Source organism: Haematobia irritans, chromosome 4 (genome assembly GCF_050003625.1).
Source record: "Haematobia irritans isolate KBUSLIRL chromosome 4, ASM5000362v1, whole genome shotgun sequence".
NCBI classification, from domain to species: domain Eukaryota; kingdom Metazoa; phylum Arthropoda; class Insecta; order Diptera; family Muscidae; genus Haematobia; species Haematobia irritans.
The window spans coordinates 80,757,223-80,781,482 of record NC_134400.1 but is presented as its reverse complement, the minus strand read 5'-3'; the positions used below and the strand labels follow the sequence as shown (position 1 = coordinate 80,781,482).

Genomic DNA, 24,260 nt, shown 5'->3' with positions numbered 1-24,260 from the left:
CAAATGTAATTTCCGTTTTCTACAATGATAATTAAATTTTTCATTTCAATTTCTTGTTTGTGAAACTTGTAGATATCTTCACTGAGTTTTGCTCACTTCCATATTATCTTAAAAAGAGTGGACGTCTCCTTTCAAGACGGCATTTGGACAACACAAAGAATAAAAAGTTGTATGTAACGATCGGAAACTAATTTTCTTTGTTTTGCCATTTTCACAGATGGGTGACGTTATATTGCTTTAATTGTTATTATCTAGATAAGGACTCCCACAATCTACTGTGGCGACATACAATTGCGAATATTATAAAATCTTATATGACATTAACCTGAAGCCGCTATTGATTGATAGAGTTTTTCTCCCATTAATGTTTCTAGTTTCTGAAGATCATGGATATGTGAAGAAAACATAAATTAAGTTGAATTAGTGTTGTTATAAAGGCAAAACCAACGAATTTCTCAGAATAAATTCTTTGCTTTTCATAGTTTCCCTCATGTTTTACTCTCTTACTCTTTCCATCTTTGTTTTTAAACATTAGAGTGTACCTTGAATTGCGTTGAATTTTTCTGCAAAATCATGAACACAAACAAATAATGCTTGAGTGGCCAAATTAATAGTGATTTCGATTGGGGAAAATGTGCAACGTTCTTCAAATTGATTGCAACATATGAAGGACAGTGACATAGATTTTGGATCCTGTTACTCTAACAATATTATGAACTAAGAATATTTTTTTTTGGACGAAAATACAAGGAGGGAAAAAGTAGTGTAACACCAAGGCAACATATTTCTTGTGAAACGAAAACGCCATAAAACTAGTTCTTGTTGTGAAAATAATTATGATCATTGTTTCTGCCTTTGATGCTTTTCACACGCATACAATTGAGTCGCTATGCAATTGAAATGTAATGTCTCCATTAATTTGTATGACCGACCGCCTGGCATACTGGTGGTGATCGGTTCGAGCCCCAATTTGTCATTCTGTAAAGAAATCCCTTATAATTGAAGTAAAATCAACTCGGTCCCTTTAATAAACTAAAAGAAGATGCCGAGCAAATCAATATTAATTTTCTCGCTGCTGAAAAATATACCGGGAGCTCGGTGTATCTAATGCAGGAGTAAGGATATATGGATATGAACAATTTATTTACTTGGGGATTGGGTAAGTTTCAAAGTTTATTTTGTTTATTCATTCACATACTACAAGATTTGCAATTGCAATTACAAATCACAACATATGTAGAGATAGTTTTATCAAAATATCATACAATATTGAGAGTCTTAAATTTTTGGGCATAAGATTAGTAGTATAATTCGATTAATTTTTAACGATTTATCCATAGAATGTTCCCTAATTTGTCTCCAATTTTATAATGTGTGAATAATTTAATGAGAAATTACCCAAACTTTTATGTAGATGAGCAATAGCAAGGTGCTTTGCGCAAATAGGGTTCTCATTTATACACTCAAAAAATAAGAACCCACCACGAAGGAAAATGTGGAAAATTTTAACTAAACTATATCACAAATCGCGCTATCACAAAATAGATATTAAAATAAATATTTTTCGATAATTTCAAGAAATTTTATAAGACATAATTATGTTTTTTTACTTGTTAAAGATAATTTAATTTCGTACTTTGAAGGAAAAAAATTGGACTGGAAAAAATTGATTTAAATCGGTTCGGCGAAATTTTAGTGCATTTGACTGAAATTGGACATATGAAATTTGATGAAGGCTTATTATGAAACGTACTCTCGCTATTCTAAAACAACAATATCATGAGATGCATTGTTATTTTGATTGTTAAAAATCTTAAAATGTCTTGAAATCAGAGAATCAAGCCGCCGAACAGTTTTTGCCAGTCGAAGCCGCCGCCGAATATGTCGACTCATCTCGGCTCAAAATTATTCGCTAATTAATCAAAAAATAAATCAGAAAAATTTATTAATAATTGTTGTATTTTTTCTCAAAATCTTTGACATTCCAACCAAAAATCCGTCAGTATCCAGTTGTTCTAAGTTTGCAAAAATTTAGCTCAGAAATGAAATTTAAATTTGATTATAAGATTGGTTGTACAACTAATCTCATTACCATTCGAATAACTTCAAATCGATTTTGTAATGGATAATTGTCCGCCGCTGAATAGACAAATTTATATCGGCTTAGCCGTCAAGCCGCTGTCGCCGGAGGCAAGAAATTAGTGTCAGTGAACTTCAAATATGTATGTTCAAGTTATTTTCAATTTTTTTGGGGTTTTATTTGATCAATACATTAAGCGAATAACCGTCACGTTCTTCGTGTAATATCGTATTTGTACGCTCATGTTAGACAAAAATACTTGCATGGATTTCAAAGGATATCACATAGAGTGTATAACGGACAAGAAACTTACTCAATTGAGGCGATTGACAATTTTCTATTATGCATATTATGATTTAAAAATAAAAAGAAGAATTGCAATAAAAATTATAGCCACGTGTTGAGATGAATATATTTTAATATGCGCTAGATCTATGAATATTTATTCGACATTTACTTGATTTTAGTTCTTCGTTTGAAAAAACTCATTTGAGCCACTGTACGTTAATATTATGTGCACACGAACAAACGACGACAAGGAGATGAAACCCAATATGACAATTTCATTCATAAGAATTGCTGCTTCCGAACTGCATCAAACTCAAGAACTACCAACACTCACACACCGATTTTAAGAAGAAACAAACCGGAAAGAGGGGGGAAGACAAGTCCAAAACAAAATATACCACAATAAAACAAAAAGCGGAGGCAGGAACGACACAAGCGTAATGGAATTCGTTTCGTATCCAATGCATTCCGACCCAACAAATAATGCATACCGATATAAACAAAAGGTATAAGAGAGTACGAGGTAGAAATTTATTATCAATGAATTTGTAATTGCACAGGTGTGAGTGGGACAACTATGTTACAACACACAGAAACACATCAAACAAGACGAATTAGAAACCCAAACATTCTTTCGCAATTTAACTGAATATTATATTGTTATGATTGTACAATTAAATAAAGCCATATTTAGTTCCACTGCACTGATTCCACATTAAATGTATACCAAAAATATCTTCATTAGATAATAAATACATTCTGCAGCGATGTTTCACATTCCACTTTGTAAGCGGACGCTGTCTTTTGGTCAACGCCAACACACTTTACCGATTTAGATACTTTTACACTTGTGAAATTATGTTTCGCATTGCACTATAGATTCAGTTAACGTTCCGCTCGCGATTAGTGTTAATTTAAGCATTGCTTTATTTATTTACATACCAATCTTCACTTTTAATTGCTCCTCAATTCGAACTTCCCGTGTATTATCGGCCATGTTGGATCCATAACTACTAATAGGGTCGTCTCTTTCCTCGTATCGTTTCTTTTTCAGGTGCATTTTGTTTCGTTTCAATGTTTTTATGGTGAGGCACGTTGTATGTTAAGGTATTTATAAGGGTTGCCTAGTTGCAATATTTTTACTACTCTTTTATCATGGAATTTGGTGCCTTGTTCATTTTCCTTCTGCAATAGATAACCCATCATTTATTGAAAGCAATCAACCATTGCATTTAAATAGATTTATTAGGCCGTTTACACTACGCCTTCGGTGTAAAGAATATATAAATATATATTTTTTTCACTACCGATATTCGACAATACATCTTCTCTACTGCGCTCTTACGCAGTCATGTATCAACTCAAATGTTAAATCAACTGCTTTGTTCTGGGGGGACATTTAAGAAAGAAACGCGAAAATGACAGGTGAGCAGTTATGCTGTAGAAATCACAGTGGGTTCCAGCTTCTTTTGCAAGGGCGATGGAGTTAATTAAACTAGAAATCAATAATATAATAAATGGTGAAGTAGACATTCAAGTCATGCGTATTTTTCTTTGGATCTGAAGATACAGGCTAAAATCTACGGAACAAATCTACTTTAGCACAAGTTGTTAAAAATAAACAAAAATTTTTTTGAGTTCAGGATAAGGGATTTCATATCGAAATGAAAATGAATGAATAAAATTCCGTTTTTTGGCGTATTTGGTAAAAATGGTAAATTTTAAGCAGAAAAAAATTAAGTAAACATTTTGTCGGAAGAGCGTAGTTTTCGAGATACCGACCCTTAAAAATTAAGTATAGGTGGCCGGCCTTCTGCCGGGATTTGAGACTTTCTCCTATGGGCAGGGTCCAAAGTGGGCTAACGCGAACCCAAAGAGGATAGGTAGCCGGCCTTTGGCCGGGGTTTGAGACTTTCACCTATGGACAGCGTCCAAAGTGGACTAACGCGAATCCGGCCGGGGTTTGAGACTATCTCCTATGGACAGAGTCCAAAGTGGGTTAACGCGAACCCAGGACCTCTCCGGGTCCATGTTATTCTAAATATATTACTTTTAGGATGATTATGTACGATGGATACTAAATCCAATATACGTGGCCATGAATAATTTAGGGACCCGTAACTCCGAAAATAGGTCTTTCCGCCAAAAAGTGGTATATTACATTTTGTGTTTAGAATCGAAAAGTCTACACGCTGGCCAAAAATTGGACCAATCGGACCACTTGTACTAAAGTAGATTTGGCTTAAATCCAATCCTTGGTCAAATTTTTGGCCGACGATTGCATAAGCTGTATTTGTCCCCATAGGATATGCCTTTACGAAATTGTGAAACTTTCAGTAATTGCTTATAAATTTTGGGCTCATCGTATAATCGAAGACTTTTTGAGATATAATGAAAATAACAAAAAATTAGGGTAAACATTTTCTTTTTTTATTTATATCTCCCAAACTAAATTATTTATTAAAAAAATATTTTTTGCGTATTGCATTGAATAAGCTTTCATATGATACCAAGTTTGTCTAGTATGGACAAAAAACAAAAGAGATATATCAAGTTTTTATTGACCCTTTGGAGGGCTATATCTCAAGACCCGGGTACTTCCCCCGGGTATGGGTCACTTTGTTGGAATCAGCTCACCAAATGACACAACATATTTTAATTTTAAGTAATTCGGTGAGGGGCCCATAAACTGCAGTTGCTCCAAATTTTGTACTAATTTATGTCCAAGATTATTAGGTAATGCGGGGATGGAAAATGAAGTACTATTGTACTTTTTTCAATACTTTTTCACCCTGGTCAGTACCGTAGTACGCCCGCGAGTGATTTAGTACATTTTTTTCAGACATTTTTGAGCCGATATCAGATTTATGGTACAATAGTTTTGTCAAAATATTTTAATATTTTACAAAAATTTATTTCCTCACAAAGTTTTCTCAAAATTTTATTTCCATTCTTTTTGTTTTGTTATTGTTGGTTTTGTTCTTTAAGCATTGTTGTTGTTTTTTATTGCAGCTTAAAACCATACATTGACTAAACTACAAGTGTAGCTTAACCAACAGAGGAAAAGAATGTTTGTCAAATTTATTTGGGCAAAGCCCTATAGACTGTAAGATGGTTGGATGGACGCACGTTTCGCAATTACCACATTCATCATCAGCATCGTCTACTTGCAGCAAAAATATCAACCAATTATCAGAATAAATTCAGGCAGTTCATTAAACCCATCAATGAACCACACTTGAACCCTCCGAAATGAGGAATGTGGTAATTCCGAAACGTGCGTCCATCCAACCATCTTGCAGTCTATAGGGCTTTGCCCAAATAAATTTGACAAACATTCGTTTCCTCTGTTGGTTAAGCTACACTTGTAGTTTAGTCAATGTATGGTTTTAAGCTGAAATCAAAAAAAAAACAACAACAACAAATTTTATTTCTATAGAAAATTTTGTCAAAAATGTCTACAGAACATTTGTATTTAAAATTGAGGAGTTGATAAACAAAATTTTATTTTCTTTAAAATTCAGTCTAAAGGAGGTCTTGACAATAATCTTCTAATGGAGTTTTTGTTGAAATTTAGTGAAAAGTACTTTTTCGCTCAAAAAATACCTTTTATGTACTTTCTTAAAAATTGTATTTTCCATCCCTGGTTGTTTTTTTTCAACACAATGACGTACAACCCAATGACAAGGTTAGTTATAGTATACAATACAAAATTAAACCCATTCTACGCTCCGTTTTTGAACCCACTGTGAATAACAAAATTTAATTGAACTTCCGATCACTGTCATTTGTTAATAGTAAATTTGTTTTAAAAGAGGATTCTTCTCAAAGGCAAATAAACTCTCCACTGTAGCACAAGAATTTCCCGATAAAATTTTGTTGGTATTATAGGCATGTTGCAAAATGACAATGGTTTCACTTTGATGTGGTGTATATACTATGTAAATTTACCACCGCGCGCGCATTCATTGTCTATGGTCCGTTTCATTTCCTTCCCATGATTTACTGAATGAATTATTCGTATGACACACATGGGTGGAGACGAAGAGTGGGGATGACATTACTTAACATTTGAATTCATTCATAAATACCACCAAGTTTGTGTATTGTATCGAAAACGGAAGGCTATACTGCCATTCACAAAATTTAAATGCAATGACCTGAGCAATTCAAATCGCTGATGGCTACAAAACTAGAACTTTGTTTTGTCTCGAGAAAAAAATACATACTTAATTTTTTTTCGGAGCGAGTTTAAATTCTTTGGCCGTGGTAGGCTTTGTGAAACTAAAAAATTGGCATAATAACTTTCACTTGATTTATTCTTTAATAAAAGATGATGTAGATTTTCTTTTTTCTAGGCCATTTGTTTTCCACTCATTTCGAAATCACCTTCAGGCACACAACTATACTAAGGAAAATGTTTGCTTTTTTCTTGCACGTATGTTTAATATAGGTTTATTGAGGGATATAGGTTTGTATTCACTTATTTTTTCTTGTTCTTAATTATTTCACATATTCTGTGTATCCGCGTATACCGTCGATCAATTACATCGATACTAGTCTCGCTTCCGGTGTCAAATGTTTGTTTGTTCATACGAGTCTTCAACCAAGTGTTGCCAGGTGATTTTTGATTCTTTCCCCCAAATCTTAGTGTGTAAATATAACCATAGCGATAGGCGGTAGGCGAAACATTTTCGCCGCAACGGCAAATACAATAAGCTTGACGGCGAATAATTCCCTTTTTCACGTTTCCTAGCGTTTTTGTTGTCAATACAGCATGCTTTGACAATATTAAACAATGAAGTTGAATAAAAACATACAATGGCTTGTTATTTGTTGAGTTATTTCAAGAAAAAATAATCTACACGTGTCCAGGCAACAGCAATTCCTAGTGGTGAGTTAAAAAAATTGGTAAGCGATGGCAACACTATACCAGTTTTCGCCAAGGAGTTAGAATAAGTTTTAATTTAGCAACACGCCGCTAGCCGGATTTTGGGCTTCCCATAAGAAATACACGTAAATAAGTGTTCGCCTACCGCCTATCGCTATGGTTATATTTACACACTTAAGAAAAAAACCCCTAAATTGGTCTAAGCTTTTTTCAAAAACCCCCAAAAAATTTCAGAATATAAAAGTACAAAAGTTGTCTTTTATATTCTGAAAATTATATTCTGAAAAATCCTGTAGTGATACACTTTAAAAATTAAATTTAACACAAATATATATCCTGAAAGAAGAGTTCTTTCTGAGAAACGAAATTTTAGAAAAACTAAGTTTTCTTTTGATGCTAAAATTTTTTTTTCGTTTGAAGTAAATAAAAAATAAAATTTGCTATTTAAGAAAATACTTTAAAACAAAAGAGATTTTCGTTTGTTTAAAATTTCATCCCTGAGGAAATTATTTTTTCTATGGATGTAATAATACAATATTGTTACGAATTTGATAATTATAGACATAAGTTTATTTAAATTAGTTTCCGTTAATTTAAAATTTCAAATTGTAACGATAAAATTTCGCTATCACTTGTTGGAATCATCTATTCATTTTCTAGTATTTTCCTGAATTTCTTTTATGTTCTTTTGTTTGCTTATCGAAATGTTGGTTCTTGCTCTCTCATAGAATGGCAGCCCCTTTGCTTTGTTATTCTGCATTCTCATTTCATCTCATTGTCTATTGTCATTATTGTTGTTGTTGTAGTAATGCGAGCATATATCTATGTGAGTGTGTATGTGTTTGGCAGCCACCAGGTAAACAGCTTAATGGTCGTAGATCCTTCTAGCATTGTCTAAGAATGTTCTGGCGTTGCCAGAATATTGTAGTGCTACCAGAATGTTCTCGTATTGCCACACCGTCATATATAAAAGCGCTCGCATGCTGCTAACGGGTCAGTCTTAATTAAAGCGTCAAACGAATAACTCCAGTGTGAACGAATTGTAAAGTGTGAAGTCATAGTAAATAAATTGTAGATTGTCGTTATTTAAAAGAACTGTGTTTTAATTGTCGGGTAATTAAAAACGCCTAAATATAAAAACGTAACAATTGGTGTCAGAAGTGGGATAACGAAAAAAAAAATCTACAATGAAGTTTAATGAGCTTCGAGTGGAAGACTTAAAAAAGGAATTGAGCAAACTGGAGCTGCCGACAACAGGCAATAAGGCCCAGCTTCAAAAGCGTCTACTGGAAGAGTTTGAACGGCGTAATATGGACATTGCGACGCATGAGTTTGATTATAAGGAAGACATTGATGAATCAATACTCGTCAATACCAGCAGTGTAGAAACTCCGTCTGTGGCTTCGAGTGTTGTAGATTACACATCAATGCTCAGTGTTTTGAGTAAAATGATGGAGGAAAACTCTAGAAAAATCATGGATGAGAATTCTAGAAAAATGGAAGAAAATTCTAGAAAACTGGAAGCAAATTCTCTAAAAATGGAAGAAAATTCTAGAAAATTGCTGGAAGAAAACGCTCTAAAAATGCAAGAAAATTCTAGAAAAATGATGGAAGAAAATTCTCTTCTTTTGGTGGAGAAATTTGACGAAAATTCTAGAATTCTTAATGAAAAGTTACAACAACTTTCTGAAGGTATGGAGAAACGCGTAGACCACATTGAAAGTCAAATTGTGGAATTGGATAAGAAATTTGTGGTTCACGATGAAAAATTTCTACACCTTGAGAAAAAAATGTCAGAACTAGAAATGAAAGGTGGTCCAGTGCGCGTAATCGAGGGCCCAAAAACCAAAACTCCTGTTTTTGATGGCTCATCTTCATTTGATGTTTTCAAATTCCAATTTGAGACGGTGGCATCCAGAAACATGTGGAATGACAACGACAGAGCAATTGAACTTCTGTTGGCATTGAAGGGTAATGCTGCCGATGTAATACAAAGTATCCCAACTTCTTCCAGAAATAACAATAAGGAAGTAATAGCTGCGCTACAACGCAAGTACGGTGGAGAACATAAGCAAGACATCTTCAGAATGGAATTAAGAGGAAGAGTCCAGAAATCAAATGAGACTCTACAAGATTTTGCAACAGAAGTTGAGCGGTTGGTGCTATTGGCATACCCAGGAGAGAGTCACCCACTTGTGGACCGCATCAAAATTGAGACCTTTGTGAATGGCATTCGAGACCCAGACATAAAATGTGCAACATATGCGTCACAAAAAGCTACATTCACAGAAACAGTAACATTTGCACTTGTACAAGAGACTGCGAGATTGCTGGCACGGCCTCAAATTCACAAAGTACGCAGAGTAGAGACCGAGTGTGAAGAATCGAAATCGGTCATTGAATTGGTAAAAGAGGCTCTAAAGCAGATAATGCAAGAAATGAAGCAGCAAGCAAATAAATCTAGAATGAAATGCTATAACTGTGATAAGGCTGGACATCTTTCCCGGGAATGTAAAACGTGGCGTAAAACGTCGGGGTCAATCTCGCCATCTCCATTAAACAATAATCAGAAGAAGGCGACCACAAAGCCAAGCGACTCAAATTCAAATTTTGCGGATAATAGAAAAGGTGGCAAACAAGTTATTGAGCCAGCCTTGACACGACGACATAGCAATGTAGAAAGCAGACGCTACTCGAAGGCTGAACCAAAGGAGACAGTTGTAAATGTCAGGCAGTTACACATCGAATCTGGCACAGACTGGTCAACAGAGCAACGTAAAGATCCCATTCTGAGAAAAATTATTTCGGCAAAACAAGAAAATAAGAAACCCAGCAAGAAAGACATCGCAGCCGAAAGTCCACTTATGAAAGCATACTGGGCTCAATGGGATAGTTTAGTTCTAGTCAATGGATCCCTGCAACGTAAATGGGAAAGCGAAGATGGCAAGAGCAGCCGAAATTTGATCATCGTTCCAGATTCCAAAATAAGAGACGTTTTGGCGGAGTTCCATAATGGTCCCAGTGGAGGTCATCTGGGAATAACCAAAACCGCCGAGAAAGTGAAGCAACGATTCTACTGGGTTGGATGCCAGAAATCAATTGCTGAATGGGTAGCCAATTGCGAGAAGTGCATGAAGGCGAAAGGTCCAACAAGGAAAAGTCGAGGTCCTATGCAAGAGTATAGACCAGGAGCCCCGTTTGAAAGAATAGCAATGGACGTGGCAGGCCCTTTCCCAGTAAGTGATTCTGGAAACCGTTATGTCCTTGTTGTCATGGATTACTTCAGCAAATGGCCGGAGGTGTATGCAATTCCAAACCAAGAGGCAAAAACGATTGTGGATGTGGTCAACAAAAACTGGATATGTCGCTACGGTGTGCCGTCCGAGATTCACTCAGACCAGGGAAGAAATTTTGAATCGGCCATATTCAAAGAGATGTGTGAATCCCTTGGTATCAAGAAAACGAGGACTACACCATTACATCCACAATCCGATGGCATGGTAGAAAGGTTTAATCGCACTCTGGAGGAACATCTTCGAAAAGTGGTGGACAACGGCCAGAGGGACTGGGACGAGCATATACCAAGGTTTTTGCTGTCCTATAGATCTGCCATTCATGATTCCACCTCTCGAACACCGGCCAATGTTCTATTCGGAACTGAGTTGAAGTTGCCTGGAGATCTGATATTCGGCGCTAAACCTAATGAGCTCGCCATGGAAGAAAAGAGAAACGACATCCCAAACACTTTCGGGGAAGTTCACGAATCAGTGCGCAACAAAATAAAAATGGTCAGCAACAGAATGAAGGCGAGATACGATCGTGCTGTAAATACTGAGGGCTTCCAAGAAGAAGAATTGGTTCTGCTATTTAACCCGCAACGAAAGAAAGGATTGTGTCCTAAACTGCAAACACAGTGGGAAGGCCCATACAAAGTCATCAAGAAGATCAATGATGTTGTATACCGGATTCAGAAGGACGACAGCCCTAGATCAAAGATGAAAGTTGTACATCTGGAACGATTGGCTCCTTACGGAACAGGTTCTGTGCCTGTTCGGGACGAACAGGCTTAAGCGGGAGGCAGTGTTACGAATTTGATAATTATAGACATAAGTTTATTTAAATTAGTTTCCGTTAATTTAAAATTTCAAATTGTAACGATAAAATTTCGCTATCACTTGTTGGAATCATCTATTCATTTTCTAGTATTTTCCTGAATTTCTTTTATGTTCTTTTGTTTGCTTATCGAAATGTTGGTTCTTGCTCTCTCATAGAATGGCAGCCCCTTTGCTTTGTTATTCTGCATTCTCATTTCATCTCATTGTCTATTGTCATTATTGTTGTTGTTGTAGTAATGCGAGCATATATCTATGTGAGTGTGTATGTGTTTGGCAGCCACCAGGTAAACAGCTTAATGGTCGTAGATCCTTCTAGCATTGTCTAAGAATGTTCTGGCGTTGCCAGAATATTGTAGTGCTACCAGAATGTTCTCGTATTGCCACACCGTCATATATAAAAGCGCTCGCATGCTGCTAACGGGTCAGTCTTAATTAAAGCGTCAAACGAATAACTCCAGTGTGAACGAATTGTAAAGTGTGAAGTCATAGTAAATAAATTGTAGATTGTCGTTATTTAAAAGAACTGTGTTTTAATTGTCGGGTAATTAAAAACGCCTAAATATAAAAACGTAACAATATGATATCAATTTAAAAAGCGGGCTTACTCTTAAAAAGCTTTCAGCTGCTAAGTTAAAATACGATTGTTTTTAATTTTGTCAAATATTAAAAATGCCCTTTCAACAGAAGTGTTTAAAAAAGATAACGAAAATAATGCTATTGGATACTTGTTTGTATTTAGGATCTTCTTGTTTACTTTCCGCATCTTTTTCTCATAACTCATGCTAGCATTGTTCCGAATTTGCTTGAGAATTGCTCCACTTTATAAGGTCTGAAATAATTTTTTACCCCAAAAAATCCCCCCAAATAAATTTTACCCCTAAAAATACCCCTAATGCTTAGTACTAAGTTCATTTATGCGAAACACGAATATCTTCATATATCTCCGTAAATAGGGTCTCAAAACCAGATATGTTAACTTATTTATGCGAAATAATATACCTGGCTATTTTTTCGTGCGAATAATCCAGGGTTGTATAAACATGTTCTTTAAAATGATCAAAACAAAGATTTCGCATTTATTCCGCGCTAACTTTTTTTCTATGAAGTATAACAGTTTTTCGCGCGAAAACATGATCTTAGTACTAGGCTTAAACCCTAACCTGGCAACACTGCTTCAACATAATTCAAAAGCGTTTCATCGTCCCCCTCGCCACATCACTGAATACGTCTGGTCCAACGACGATCATCGATACCCTAGGACCAACGATTACAGCTGGTCAGACGTATGTGTTGCAGGGATGGAAAATGCTGTACTATAGTACTTTTTTCAATACTTTTTCACCCTAGTCAGTACCGCGAATGATTTAATACCTATATATGGTACAATAGTTTTGACAAAATATTTTAATATTTTGAGATTAATATTTTGCTAATAGTCTTTTACAAATTTGGCAAAACAGACAAGTTCATGCGAAAACAAAATCTCGATTTTGTAAAAGCCATAGTCAAAAACACGATTTTATTGAATTTAAAGAATGTTTTAGTAGAAAAAGTATGTGATTCTATATTACGCTTCCACACGAACACTTTCTAGATAAGAAGTCATCGATCGCGTACTAAAATAATGCGAACCATTACAGTCACGGTCGAAACTTGAGACAAAAAAAATCTACCAACCTTTGGAGCAAATCTTACCAAAAACTACCAAAAAATATTATATTGCAAAAATTTATTTCTTCAGAAAAATTTTATTTGAATAGAAATTTTTATCAACATTTTATTTCTATAGAAAATTTTGTCAAGTTTTATTTTTATAAAAAATGTTTTCAAAATTTTATTTCTGACGAAAATTTAATCAAAATTTTATTTCTATAGAATATTTTGTCAAAATTTTATTTCTATAGAAAAATTTTGTCAAAATTTTATTTTTATAGAAAATTGGGTTAAAATTTTATTTTTATGGAAAATTTGGTCAAAATTTGATTTTTATGGGAAATTTGGTCAAAATTTAATTTGTATGGAAAATTTGGAAAAAATTTTATATCTATAGAAAATTTAGTCAAAATTTTATTTCTGATTTGGTTTTTATGGGAAATTTGGTCAAAATTTAATTTGTATGGAAAATTTGGTAAAAAATTTATATCTATAGAAAATTTAGTCAAAATTTTATTCCTGATGAAAATTTTATTCTATAGAAAAATTTGTCAAAATTTCATTTCCATAGAATATTTTGTCAAAATGTTATTTTTATAGAATATGTTGTCAATAGTTTATTTCTATTGACTTTTATGTTTATTTCTATAGAAAATTTGTCAAAATTTTATTTCCATAGAATATTTTGTCAAAATTTTATTTCTATGGAAAATTTTGTCAAAATTTTATTTCTATGGAAAATTTTGTCAAAATTTTATTTCTATAGAAAATTTCGTCAAAATTTTATTTCAATAGATTTTTTTTTATTTATATATTTACAGAAAATTTATAAAGTACCATGATTTCTACTAATCTACCAAACAGTAGAATTCTATTAACTGTGGCAACCGTGATTACAATACTACAGTAGTCTTTGTAAGCGGATATAAAACTACAAAAATATTTAAAATTGAGGAGTGACAAACAAAATTTTATTTATATTTAAAATTCAGTCTAAGGGAGCTCTTGACAATAATCTTCCAATGGAATTTTTGTTGAAATTTAGTGAAAAGTACTTTTTCGCTCAAAAAAATTCTTTTTTAGTACTTTCGTAAAAATTGTATTTTCCATCCCTGATGTGTTGTGCGATTGGAGCGCTTTTAATTGGAAAAGACGACGGGAAAGTTCCTGGTGCTGATAGCATATTCGCCGGGTAGCATATTCGCATATTCCGTTCACGCCGTCACACAAACAATGTCAAAAATAGGGGGAAACAGTGTTGCTAAGCATCACTACAATTAGATCCATTTCAACTGAAAGACAATGGAAGAAGGATAGCAAATTCGAAATTGGCACGAAAAAATCCCATAATTATTCTTTCCCGTTGAAAAATGACAATGATTATTTCTGTATATTATTTAATGTATCTTTTATAACAAAATGTGAAAATAAAGAAATATTGAATTGAAAAAATTGAAATATTTCTATGAAATTAATTGATAACATCGCCAAATGTCACAATATGATTACATATATATACAGTATGTCAAGAAAGTGTTTTGACAATAGGATAAAAATTATGTTTTATTCCAAAATTAAATATAATTCAATTTTAAAAAATATTTTATTATGTATTTTGCAAAGTATACATATTTTATTTTTCTCAAAACGAATTAACAACTCGATTTTTACTTCAATTATTTCTGGAATTTTAAATATTTGGCATTGTCAAAAGACTTTCTTGACATACTGTACGCGTCATACCAAATGTTGCATTTACCAGATTAGTTTAATACATGTTTGTAATCTTTTAGTTGTTTTTAGTTTTTATTTTTTAAATGAAAAATGTAATTTTCTTAATGAAATAATGTTAAATTTTAGGCAACAAAAAAAATACATTTTCCCGTTCATGGAAATGTATTTCGTGCTCTTAATTTCTTTTTATTTGCATTTTAATGCTACACCCAGAAAAAAGTGACCCCTTCTTTAGGTTAAAATGAACTCATTGTGAAGAAAGTTGAACTTCGTATAGTGCCAAAGACACTTTTATTTGTTTGAACGATGTGATTTTCGTAGAAATTAGGTAGAATGCATTCCATATATAAGTTAACATTTTTCTATATTTATGTACCACTATACTACTAATGAAAAAATTTAACTGAATTACGGCGATTTTCATGTAGCTCCGTTAGGCTTTAACTGCCAGTTAACAGAAAGTAAATTGCAAATATTTTCTCTCCAGTTAACTTTAACTGAAAAATTTTCGTCAGTTAAGTTCCTAACTGGCATATGGAATATATATGCAAGATGACAGCTTCTTCCATAATACAGTTTAAAAGTTGGTTAGTTAACGGAACACTAACGGAGCTTTATGAAAAAGGGGGTTAAATTCATATATGGATAGATTTGATTGAAATTTTTTCATTCATTTGGACAAATCTTACATATTTGTGGTAAACTTTTTACTTCAACATTAGAACTGCTTACCTTTGTTTTTAAATACAGTTTTATTCATTTATATAGGCAGTTTTTTCTTAAATAAAATGCATGCTTTATTAATATATTAAATATATTTATTTAGAATCAACAGCCTCGACTGGCCTTGAAATATAAAAACACATTTCTTTTCTTCTAGTACCTTTCACTTTGAATAAGTTGCTGCCTAGCAATTTTGTCCACCTTGTACAATTTCAATACCTACAAATATAAACAAAAAAAATCCTAAACCAATTTTTTCACAAAAGGTTAGCGTCACTGAATATTACCTCATAATTGAAGATTCCAAAAGTGAAGTCGAATGAAGGGGTTGTTATTCTGCTGGTGTTTTCTTTTTTTATAAACCAATTTTCAAAAAACCAAAATTTTTCTCATTAATTTAAAATAACAAATATTGTTTTTTATTATTTTATTTTACAATATTATTTTTTAACAATCTCTCCGTATACCATAACAACGCGATTCCAACTAAAAAACAACCCACATCGATTACAGGTAGATAAAATAAATGTAGGAAATTTTCCTATATTCTAACAAGTGTGTTTCCTTAAGTTTTGAAAGGTTTGAATACTTCTTAGTACGAATGAACTAAAATATTTGTCTATGCCAAGTGTTATTCGTATGTATGATAAGCTTTCTTTAATAAAGGAAGTCAGAATATCATTTTATAAGAAATCTTACTAAATTTGAGGAAACTTTGTTTTAGTTCGGTTTTTGTTTATTTTTACGAATGCTTTGTTATCAGTGAATAAAATTTTCTTTTTCAGTAGTAAATTCTTATACACAGCGAAGAAAACAGTATTAGTAAAATGCCATGCCTTATTCTAGTTAATGAACTATTCCTAACTGCTTTCAGTTAGGATTTTTTTTTTACGGAAACAAGTAAATTTTATTATTTCACACAAAAATTTAACTGAATGGAAATAAAATGGCTAAACTAAATTGATGAACATTTTTATACCCCCCACCATAGGATGGGGAGTATATTAACTTTGTCATTCCGTTTGTAACACATCGAAATATTGCTCTAAGACCCCATAAAGTATATATATTCTGGGTCGTGGTGAAATTCTCAGTCGATCTGAGCATGTCCGTCCGTCCGTCTGTTGAAATCACGCTAACTTCCGAACGAAACAAGCTATCGACTTGAAACTTGGCACAAGTAGTTGTTATTGATGTAGGTCGGATGGTATTGCAAATGGGCCATATCGGTCCACTTTTACGTATAGCCTCCCATATAAACGGACCCCCAAATTTGGCTTGCGAGGCCTCTAAGAGAAGCAAATTTCATCCGATTCGGCTGAAATTTGGTACATGGTGTTGGTATATGGTCTCTAACAACCATGCAAAAATTGGTCCACATCGGTCCATAATTATATATAGCCCCCATATAAACCGATCACCAGATTTGACCTCCGGAGCCTCTTGGAAGACCAAAATGCACGTGATTCAGTTGAAATTTGGTACGTGGTGTTAATATATGGCCTCAAACTCCCATGCAAAAATTGGTCGAAATCGGTCCATAATTATATATAGGCCCCATATAAACCGATCGCCAGATTTGACCTCCGGTGCCTTTTAGAGAAGCAAAATTCATCCGATCTGCTTGAAATTTGGTACGTGGTGATCGTGTATGATATTTAACAACCATGCCAAAAGTGGTCCATATCAGTCCATAATCATACACTGAAAAAACAGTGAACCCACCAGGAAGAAAACTTTCGTTTATTTTAGAAAATTTTGAATGTTTTTAGAAAATCTTAACTAAACAGTATTACAAACGTTAGCATCACGCCGATGTCATAAAAATAAGTAAATATTTTTCACAAATTCAAGAAAATTTATAAGCCATAATTAAGTTTTTTCACTTGTTAAAGAAAATTTTGTAGTTTGAAGGAAAAACTTTGAGTTCAAAATTGCAAGAATGTCTTTAGTGACATACGAAGTTCATGATGGACGCGTTTTTGGTAAAATTTATACATTTAAAGAAATTCTGAACTATTTTGTGGAAGACACGAATTTAGTTCATCTTTATGCTTCATTTGAGTATATTTTTTTCCTCGGTTTTAGTTAATTTAACTTACGTGCACCAAAAATTATTAGAGTAAAGGAAACTTTCTCCAAACATAATAATTCCATGAACTAAAATAAAGTCAAATTGGCTTTAGTGAAATAGAGTTCACTTTTTTTTGAGTGTATATAGCCCCATATAAACCGATCCCGATATTTGGTTTTGGAGCCTCTTGGAAGAGTAAATTTCATCCGAGTGAGTTGAAATTTGGTACATTGTGCTAGTATATGGTCGTTAACAACCATGCCTAACTAGGTCCATATCGGTCTATAGTTATATATATATATCCCTCATATAAATCGATTTCCAATCACACAAAAATTGGTCCATATCAAGTTCATAATTGTATATAGCCCCCATATAAGCGACCCCATATTTCAATTCTGGCTCTCTACGTACCGTGCAAAAAGTCCATATCGATTCGTAATTATTTGTAGACTTAACTATACATAACATTCTTGTCTAATATATACCACGTATGGACTTTCTCACAATTTAGAAAACGATGTTAAGAAGTTTTAAGATACCACAACCCAAGTATTTCGATTGTGGATGACAGTCTTTCGTAGAAGTTTCTACGCAATCCATGGTGGAGGGTACATAAGATTCGGCCTGGCCGAACTTACGGCCGTATATACTTGTTTCCTTTATTTTCGAAGAGACTTTTTTCTGGGTGTATGTAATACTTGTCGTATACGCGTTTGGTTCGAGTATTAAACTAATGTGGTAAATGGTTCGATGTGCCCAGTAGCCAATCTCCCATCTTCCTCTTCTATAATCTTTGCTGGATAGAACACCAGTGCAACGATGTTCTGGACAAAGAGATACGGAAGATATTGGAGATTTATCAGTGTTTCTTATAATTTGCACAGGTTCGTTTAAATTTGTGGAAAATATTTCCTTAAGATATTTGGCAAAAACATTTGCTTTTTCTATGTCAGACTTCGCCCAGCTTGTTTCGCCGTCTTTAATAGGACATTTCATTGGCAAAGGTCGGTTGAACTGTTTCGCTGCTTTCCAGAGAGAAAAATCTGTCTTGCTGTCATAGGTAAGTCCACTTATATATCTGTGAAAATTATCATTATTTATTCTGCGTGTTTCTCTTCGTATATTTTGTGTTAATCTATTTAGTAGATTTTTATCCTGAGGAGACCTGCTATGTTGCCATCTTTTTCTAATTTTACGCTTTTCTTTGACCATTTTTCTAATGTACAACGGGTATGAATGTGCATGATCTTTTATACTAGTTGTTGGAGTGCTTTCCCATCCAGCATTTTGAATTATTCTTGTGAAGAGCGAAACTTCATTTTCTAGATCCTCTACCGTTGAGATAATGGAAAACGAATCAATGTTTTTTGATACTAAGAATTTGAAATACTGCCAATCTGTATTTTTGCTTACTATTTTAGGATTATTCAGTTTTATGTCAATCGTTCCATTGTAATATAAATATATAGGTGAGTGGTCTGAGCTTAGATCAAAACCTTCTTTAATTCTGATATTTCTGTTAGGTATTTTTGAAGTAATAAAAAAGTCAATAAGATCTGGAATTTTATTAATATCATTAGGCCAATATGTAGGTGAGCAAGTAGAAACTACTTCACACCCGAGATGTCGTATTGTTTTTAAGAGTTCTCTATCCTTCGTTGTTGTAAGTCTGGATCCCCAAGCAGTATGTTTTGCATTGAAGTCTCCACCGATAATATGTTTGTGTTTTTGAGAATTTAGGATTTTTAAGTAACTTTCAAATTTTATGCTATGTCTAGGCGGACTATATAGACTGCCGTAATCGAGATAATCTGTTTTTCAACCCTAATCGTTATAGTAGTGGCTTGAAATACTTCTGTTTGGAATTTTTCTTCTTCCCAATGTGGGATGGATTTCTTTACTAAAACTGCACTACCTCCTCTAGCCTTGTTGCTTGGGTGTATTGTGTGATAAATGCAATATTTTTCAAATTCAGTATATGATTCCTTTGTGAAATGTGCTTCACTTATGAGGCAGATGTCGACATTATTGATTTCAAGTGTGCATATTAATTCATTTTTGTGATTTAGAAGGCCATTGGCATTCCACTGCATTATACATAATTGATCTCTCATTCAAATACAGAATAAAAGTTTTCTTCTATTTGAAGAAGGCGATTTTCGAATTCTTTGTTTTGTGTTTCAATTTTTTCTAATTTGTTAAGTATTTGTGAAAGAATATTGTTATTTGGATTTGCAACTGCAGAATATGTATTTTCTTTAAAAGATGGACGATTTATGTTTAGTCTTGCTGAACTATTAACAGTTAAACTCCCCTGATTTCGTTGTGTAATTATGGGTTCATTATTTGCTGACTGTTGAACATTTGATACTTTACTATTGGTGTTTTGAGATCGTGAATTTGCAGATTTTGATGGAGCAACTTGTTTTTTAGTTTTATTTTGTCGTATTTTTTGGAGTTCTTTAGCTACGATGCATCCACGATAGTTTGCTGGATGTTCTTCTCCACAATTAACACATTTTGGGTTAACATCTATTGGTTTCGTACAATTTTTGGATTCATGTTTACCGGCACATTTTACACAACGAGGTTGTTTTGAACAGTAATTTTTGGTATGGTTGAAGCTTTGACAATTAGAGCACTGCGGAATTATTTTTGGTAGTTTAAGTGGTTTAATTACTACTATCGTGCTAAGAATATCTTTAATATTATATATTTTATTTATATCTTCAGAATGATCGAAGGACAGTACAAACATGTCCAACTTATCTTTGGTTCTAAATTTAGTTTTATTGAAAGCACTTAGGATGTTAAACCCTTTTTTATGTAGATCGTTTTTTATATCCTCAGGATCGCAAGTATGAGATAGGTTTTTGGCCATGACTCTAATTGGTCCATGCTGCTTATCTTCATATGTATGCCAGGTAAAGTTCGAATCATTTAAAATTTTACTTATACTACGGTAGTCTTCACTATCAGAAGTATTAATTTTATATGCGTTGTTGTGTAAAAGCTTTACTGAATATTTGTTTTTGGCTTAATTTTGGAGCAATGTTTGCAATTCATTATACTTTCCATCAAAGGTTGCTATTATCGGAGGGGGTCGATTTAGAGGAGCAGATATATTTTGTTGTTGTTGTGAAGTTGTGTTTAAAAAATAACAAGTAAGTAAAGTAGAAAGTCGGGCGGGGCCGACTATATCATACCCTAAACCACCATTACAGAATTAGTAATCATAAGCATTTGTGGGGTAACATATAGGTCTGGGAGATAAACCGCAGTTGCATATTTAAGAAAATTAAGGGGTACATGTCTACACTGAAAAAAAATATTGTCGTGAGGTCAAAGATTTCATGTCTTTAAAATACGAATACAAATTTTGCTTATCATAGAAGACGCATTTCTCTAAAATAAAGTTATTTTCCTTGTCCAAAAGTCGATAAACTTTTCAATGAAGTCATATTGTCCTTATAATTAAGTGATTTGACTTAAAAATGGGTATAGAATGGGTATAGCATAGAAGACGCATTTCTCTAAAATAAAGTTATTTTCCTTGTCCAAAAGTCGATAAACTTTTCAATGAAGTCATATTGTCCTTATAATTAAGTGATTTGACTTAAAAATGGGTATCTTAACATGAAAGAAAAAATTAATAGGCTAAGGTCAACATGACTTTAATAATTCAGAAAAATTCTTTAAATTTAATGAAATTGTCTTTAAATTTGTTGTCTTTTTGCATCTTGACTACAAAGCAAAAAATCGTTCAAATATAGGACATGTTTTTCAAAACTTTATTTTAAAGAAGTTTTTTACTTCAAACATAGCATAATTTCTACTGGAAGTCGAGTCCTAATTTGGAAAATAAAGTTGCCGTTAACTCGTTTTTAAAGGACTTTGATAGCATATGAAGAAAAAAGGATGAGAAAGCGAAAAATTAAAATTTGCTTCCTAGAAGCAAGTACACAAAACCCAAATTTACAAGAGAAGTGTGTATTAAAAGTATCCTTACTTGTATTCTCCGCTTCTTTGGCTCGGAATCAATACCAAATTTTTTAAAGTAAAAACAAAATCTTTGGAACCGAGTATGCTTTTTTTTCAGTGTATGGGTGCTTTGTGTCAATCTGACTATAGCTCATAGTCAATGCTGCCAGGGAAAATGTTCGGTTTATCCTACAAGAACAAAAAAAGTTCCCTACTTTCCTATACATTCCCAAATAATTTTCCCTACTATATTTTTCGTTAAATTTAAACAATTTTACAAAACAACAAGTATATACAGCACTAAGTTCGGCCGGGCCGAATCTTAAATACCCACCACCATGAACCAAATATTAGGGTTTCCTTTGAAATTTCAGGAGGGCTTGAGGACTTGAGGACACTTCCCGATGATAAATTTAAAGATTTCACCTATGAGGATTATATCAGATTCTGGATTTATAAGAACCATTTTTGTTTGAGTTTTAGAGGAATCATTAATATCTCTTGTAAGTGTGCAAGAAAATTATAAAATAACGTCTTGATTTGTAGAAGTAAAATCTGGAAATTTTACATTGAGTTTCAAGCAATTTTCATGATCAGTGCGCCTTCTACACCCTCAAGAAGTGAAGTCGGTCTATATGGAGGTATTACCAAATGGACCGATAAAAACTTAATCCGATACACGTTTTTGTGAGCCTAAAATACCAGAATATTTAAAATTTCAGGCAAATCAGATAAAAACTACGGTTTCTAGAAACCCAAAGAGTTAAATCGGGAGATCGTTCTTATGGGGGGCTATACTAAAATATGGACCGATACTCACCGTTTTCGTCACACCTCTTTATGATCCGAAAATACCTCTAGATTTCCAATTTCAGGCAAATAGGGTAAAAACTTCGGATTCTAGAAGCCCAAGAAGTAAAATCGGAAAATCGGTCTATATGGGGGCTATACCAAAATACGGGCCGATATTCACAATTTTCGACACACCTCTTTACGGTCTTAAAATACCTCTAGATTTCCAATTTCAGACAAATTGGATAAAAACTACGGTTTCTATAAGCCCAAGACCCCAAATCGGGAGGTCGTTTTATATGGGGACCATACCAAAACATGGACCGGTACTCACAATTTTTGGCACACGTATTTGTAGTCCTACAATACCTCTAGATTTCCAATTTCAGGTAAATTGAATAAAAACTGCGGTTTCTATAAGCCCAAGAAGTAAAATCGGGAGATCGGTCTATATGGGGGCTATACCAAAACCTGAACCGATATAGCCCATCTTCGAACTTGACCTGCCTGCAGACAAAAGACGAGTTTGTGCAAAATTTCAGCACGATTGCTTCATTATTGAAGACTGTAGCGTGATTACAACAGACAGATAGACAGAGAGACAGACAGACAGACGGACAGACGGACATCGTTATATCGTCTTAGAATTTCTCCCTGATCAAGAATATATATACTTTATATAGTCGGAAATCGATATTTCGATGTGTTACAAACGGAATGACAAACTTATTATACCCCCGTCACCATTCTATGGTGGTGGGTATAATGACAAATTCTTCTAAATAACAGTATTTTCTAAAAGGATGTTAGTGTCATTGATTGTTCCAAAAACAAAAATTGCAATTTCTATACGCAGCTTTTGAAACTGTGCAAAAATCTCTAATGTAATTTGTGATGGGTCCCATTGGACACAGAAACGCACTAAACTATTTCACACACCTATAAAATCCGATTTAATGATTCAATCACATAACAATTTATAATATCCAACATAAAACACTTTAAAACAGAAAGTCATAAACCATAAAAGATAAAGTTATGTACACGGATGAAAAAGACTGTTTTTCATATGTTTGGCTATAAACATTATATGTTTGGAACACAAATTTTTAAACACAATATTTTTGATTGCAAGCATATAATGTTCATAAACTAGCATAACATGTTTGGGACATATATGTTAATATGTTAGAACATATTATGTTTGAGACATAAAATGTTTTTAAATATAATATGCTTGGATGCAAACATATATTAATTTAGAAATAGCCTATAAACATATATGTGTTTAGTAGCTTGGAGCGCTATTTAACAGGGAGCGATATTGAATTAAGTTGGTGGTTGTTGCTTGTTATTACAAAATTAACATTTTATTTTTCCTTGGGCAATTGATCAGCTACTTCTTTGATCCTTACAAACTGTGTGGTCCGCTGTTCGAATCCCCGTCCGGCAAAAGATAAAATTAAAATAAAAAAAATCATAAAATTGAATAACTTCTTCTACAATGTTTGTATTACAGAAAAAGGTGCTAAGAACTAAAAAATCTCGTGGAAGTGAGAAAGATGTCGGGGAATATACAATTGAGCAGAAACAAAATTTTGAGCATTCAGGTCGAAAACCTATGTTGTTAGCACCTATATTACCCGTTTATTTTCATAATTCATTATGATTGTAAATATATAAATAAATAAATAACATTTTGAGCACAATATTGTTTGGGAGAATTTTTTTTAAGCATATAATATTTTTGGGTGCAAAATGGTTCCAAACATATTATATGGTCACATAATAACATATTGTTTTTTGGAAGACAACATTATTGAATTTGGATGCAAAAATACAAAATGTTTGGAACTTAGACTTCCCAAACATATATTGTTTCGACCAATATGCTTTCAAACATATTATATATTGGTAGAGATCAAA

General features: G+C 33.3%; 1 protein-coding gene across 2 annotated transcripts in view; it reads right to left on the bottom strand.

Moving 5' to 3' along the window:
• The window catches only part of RasGAP1 (Ras GTPase activating protein 1), a 39,019-nt gene extending 32,086 nt beyond the window's left edge, over nucleotides 1-6,933 (bottom strand). Inside the window, exons 1-2 of one of the 2 annotated variants that reach the window (XM_075303380.1) lie at nucleotides 6,598-6,933; nucleotides 3,311-3,553 (exon numbers count right to left, since the gene is read on the bottom strand). In XM_075303380.1, coding sequence (XP_075159495.1) covers nucleotides 3,311-3,428 — 118 coding nt within the window. In that variant the 5' untranslated portion in view covers nucleotides 3,429-3,553; nucleotides 6,598-6,933. Of the gene's footprint in view, nucleotides 1-3,310; nucleotides 3,726-6,597 lie in introns of those variants that run through there. The other variant, XR_012721186.1, reaches the window with a different exon arrangement.
• Between the last annotated feature and the right edge of the window lie 17,327 nt (nucleotides 6,934-24,260).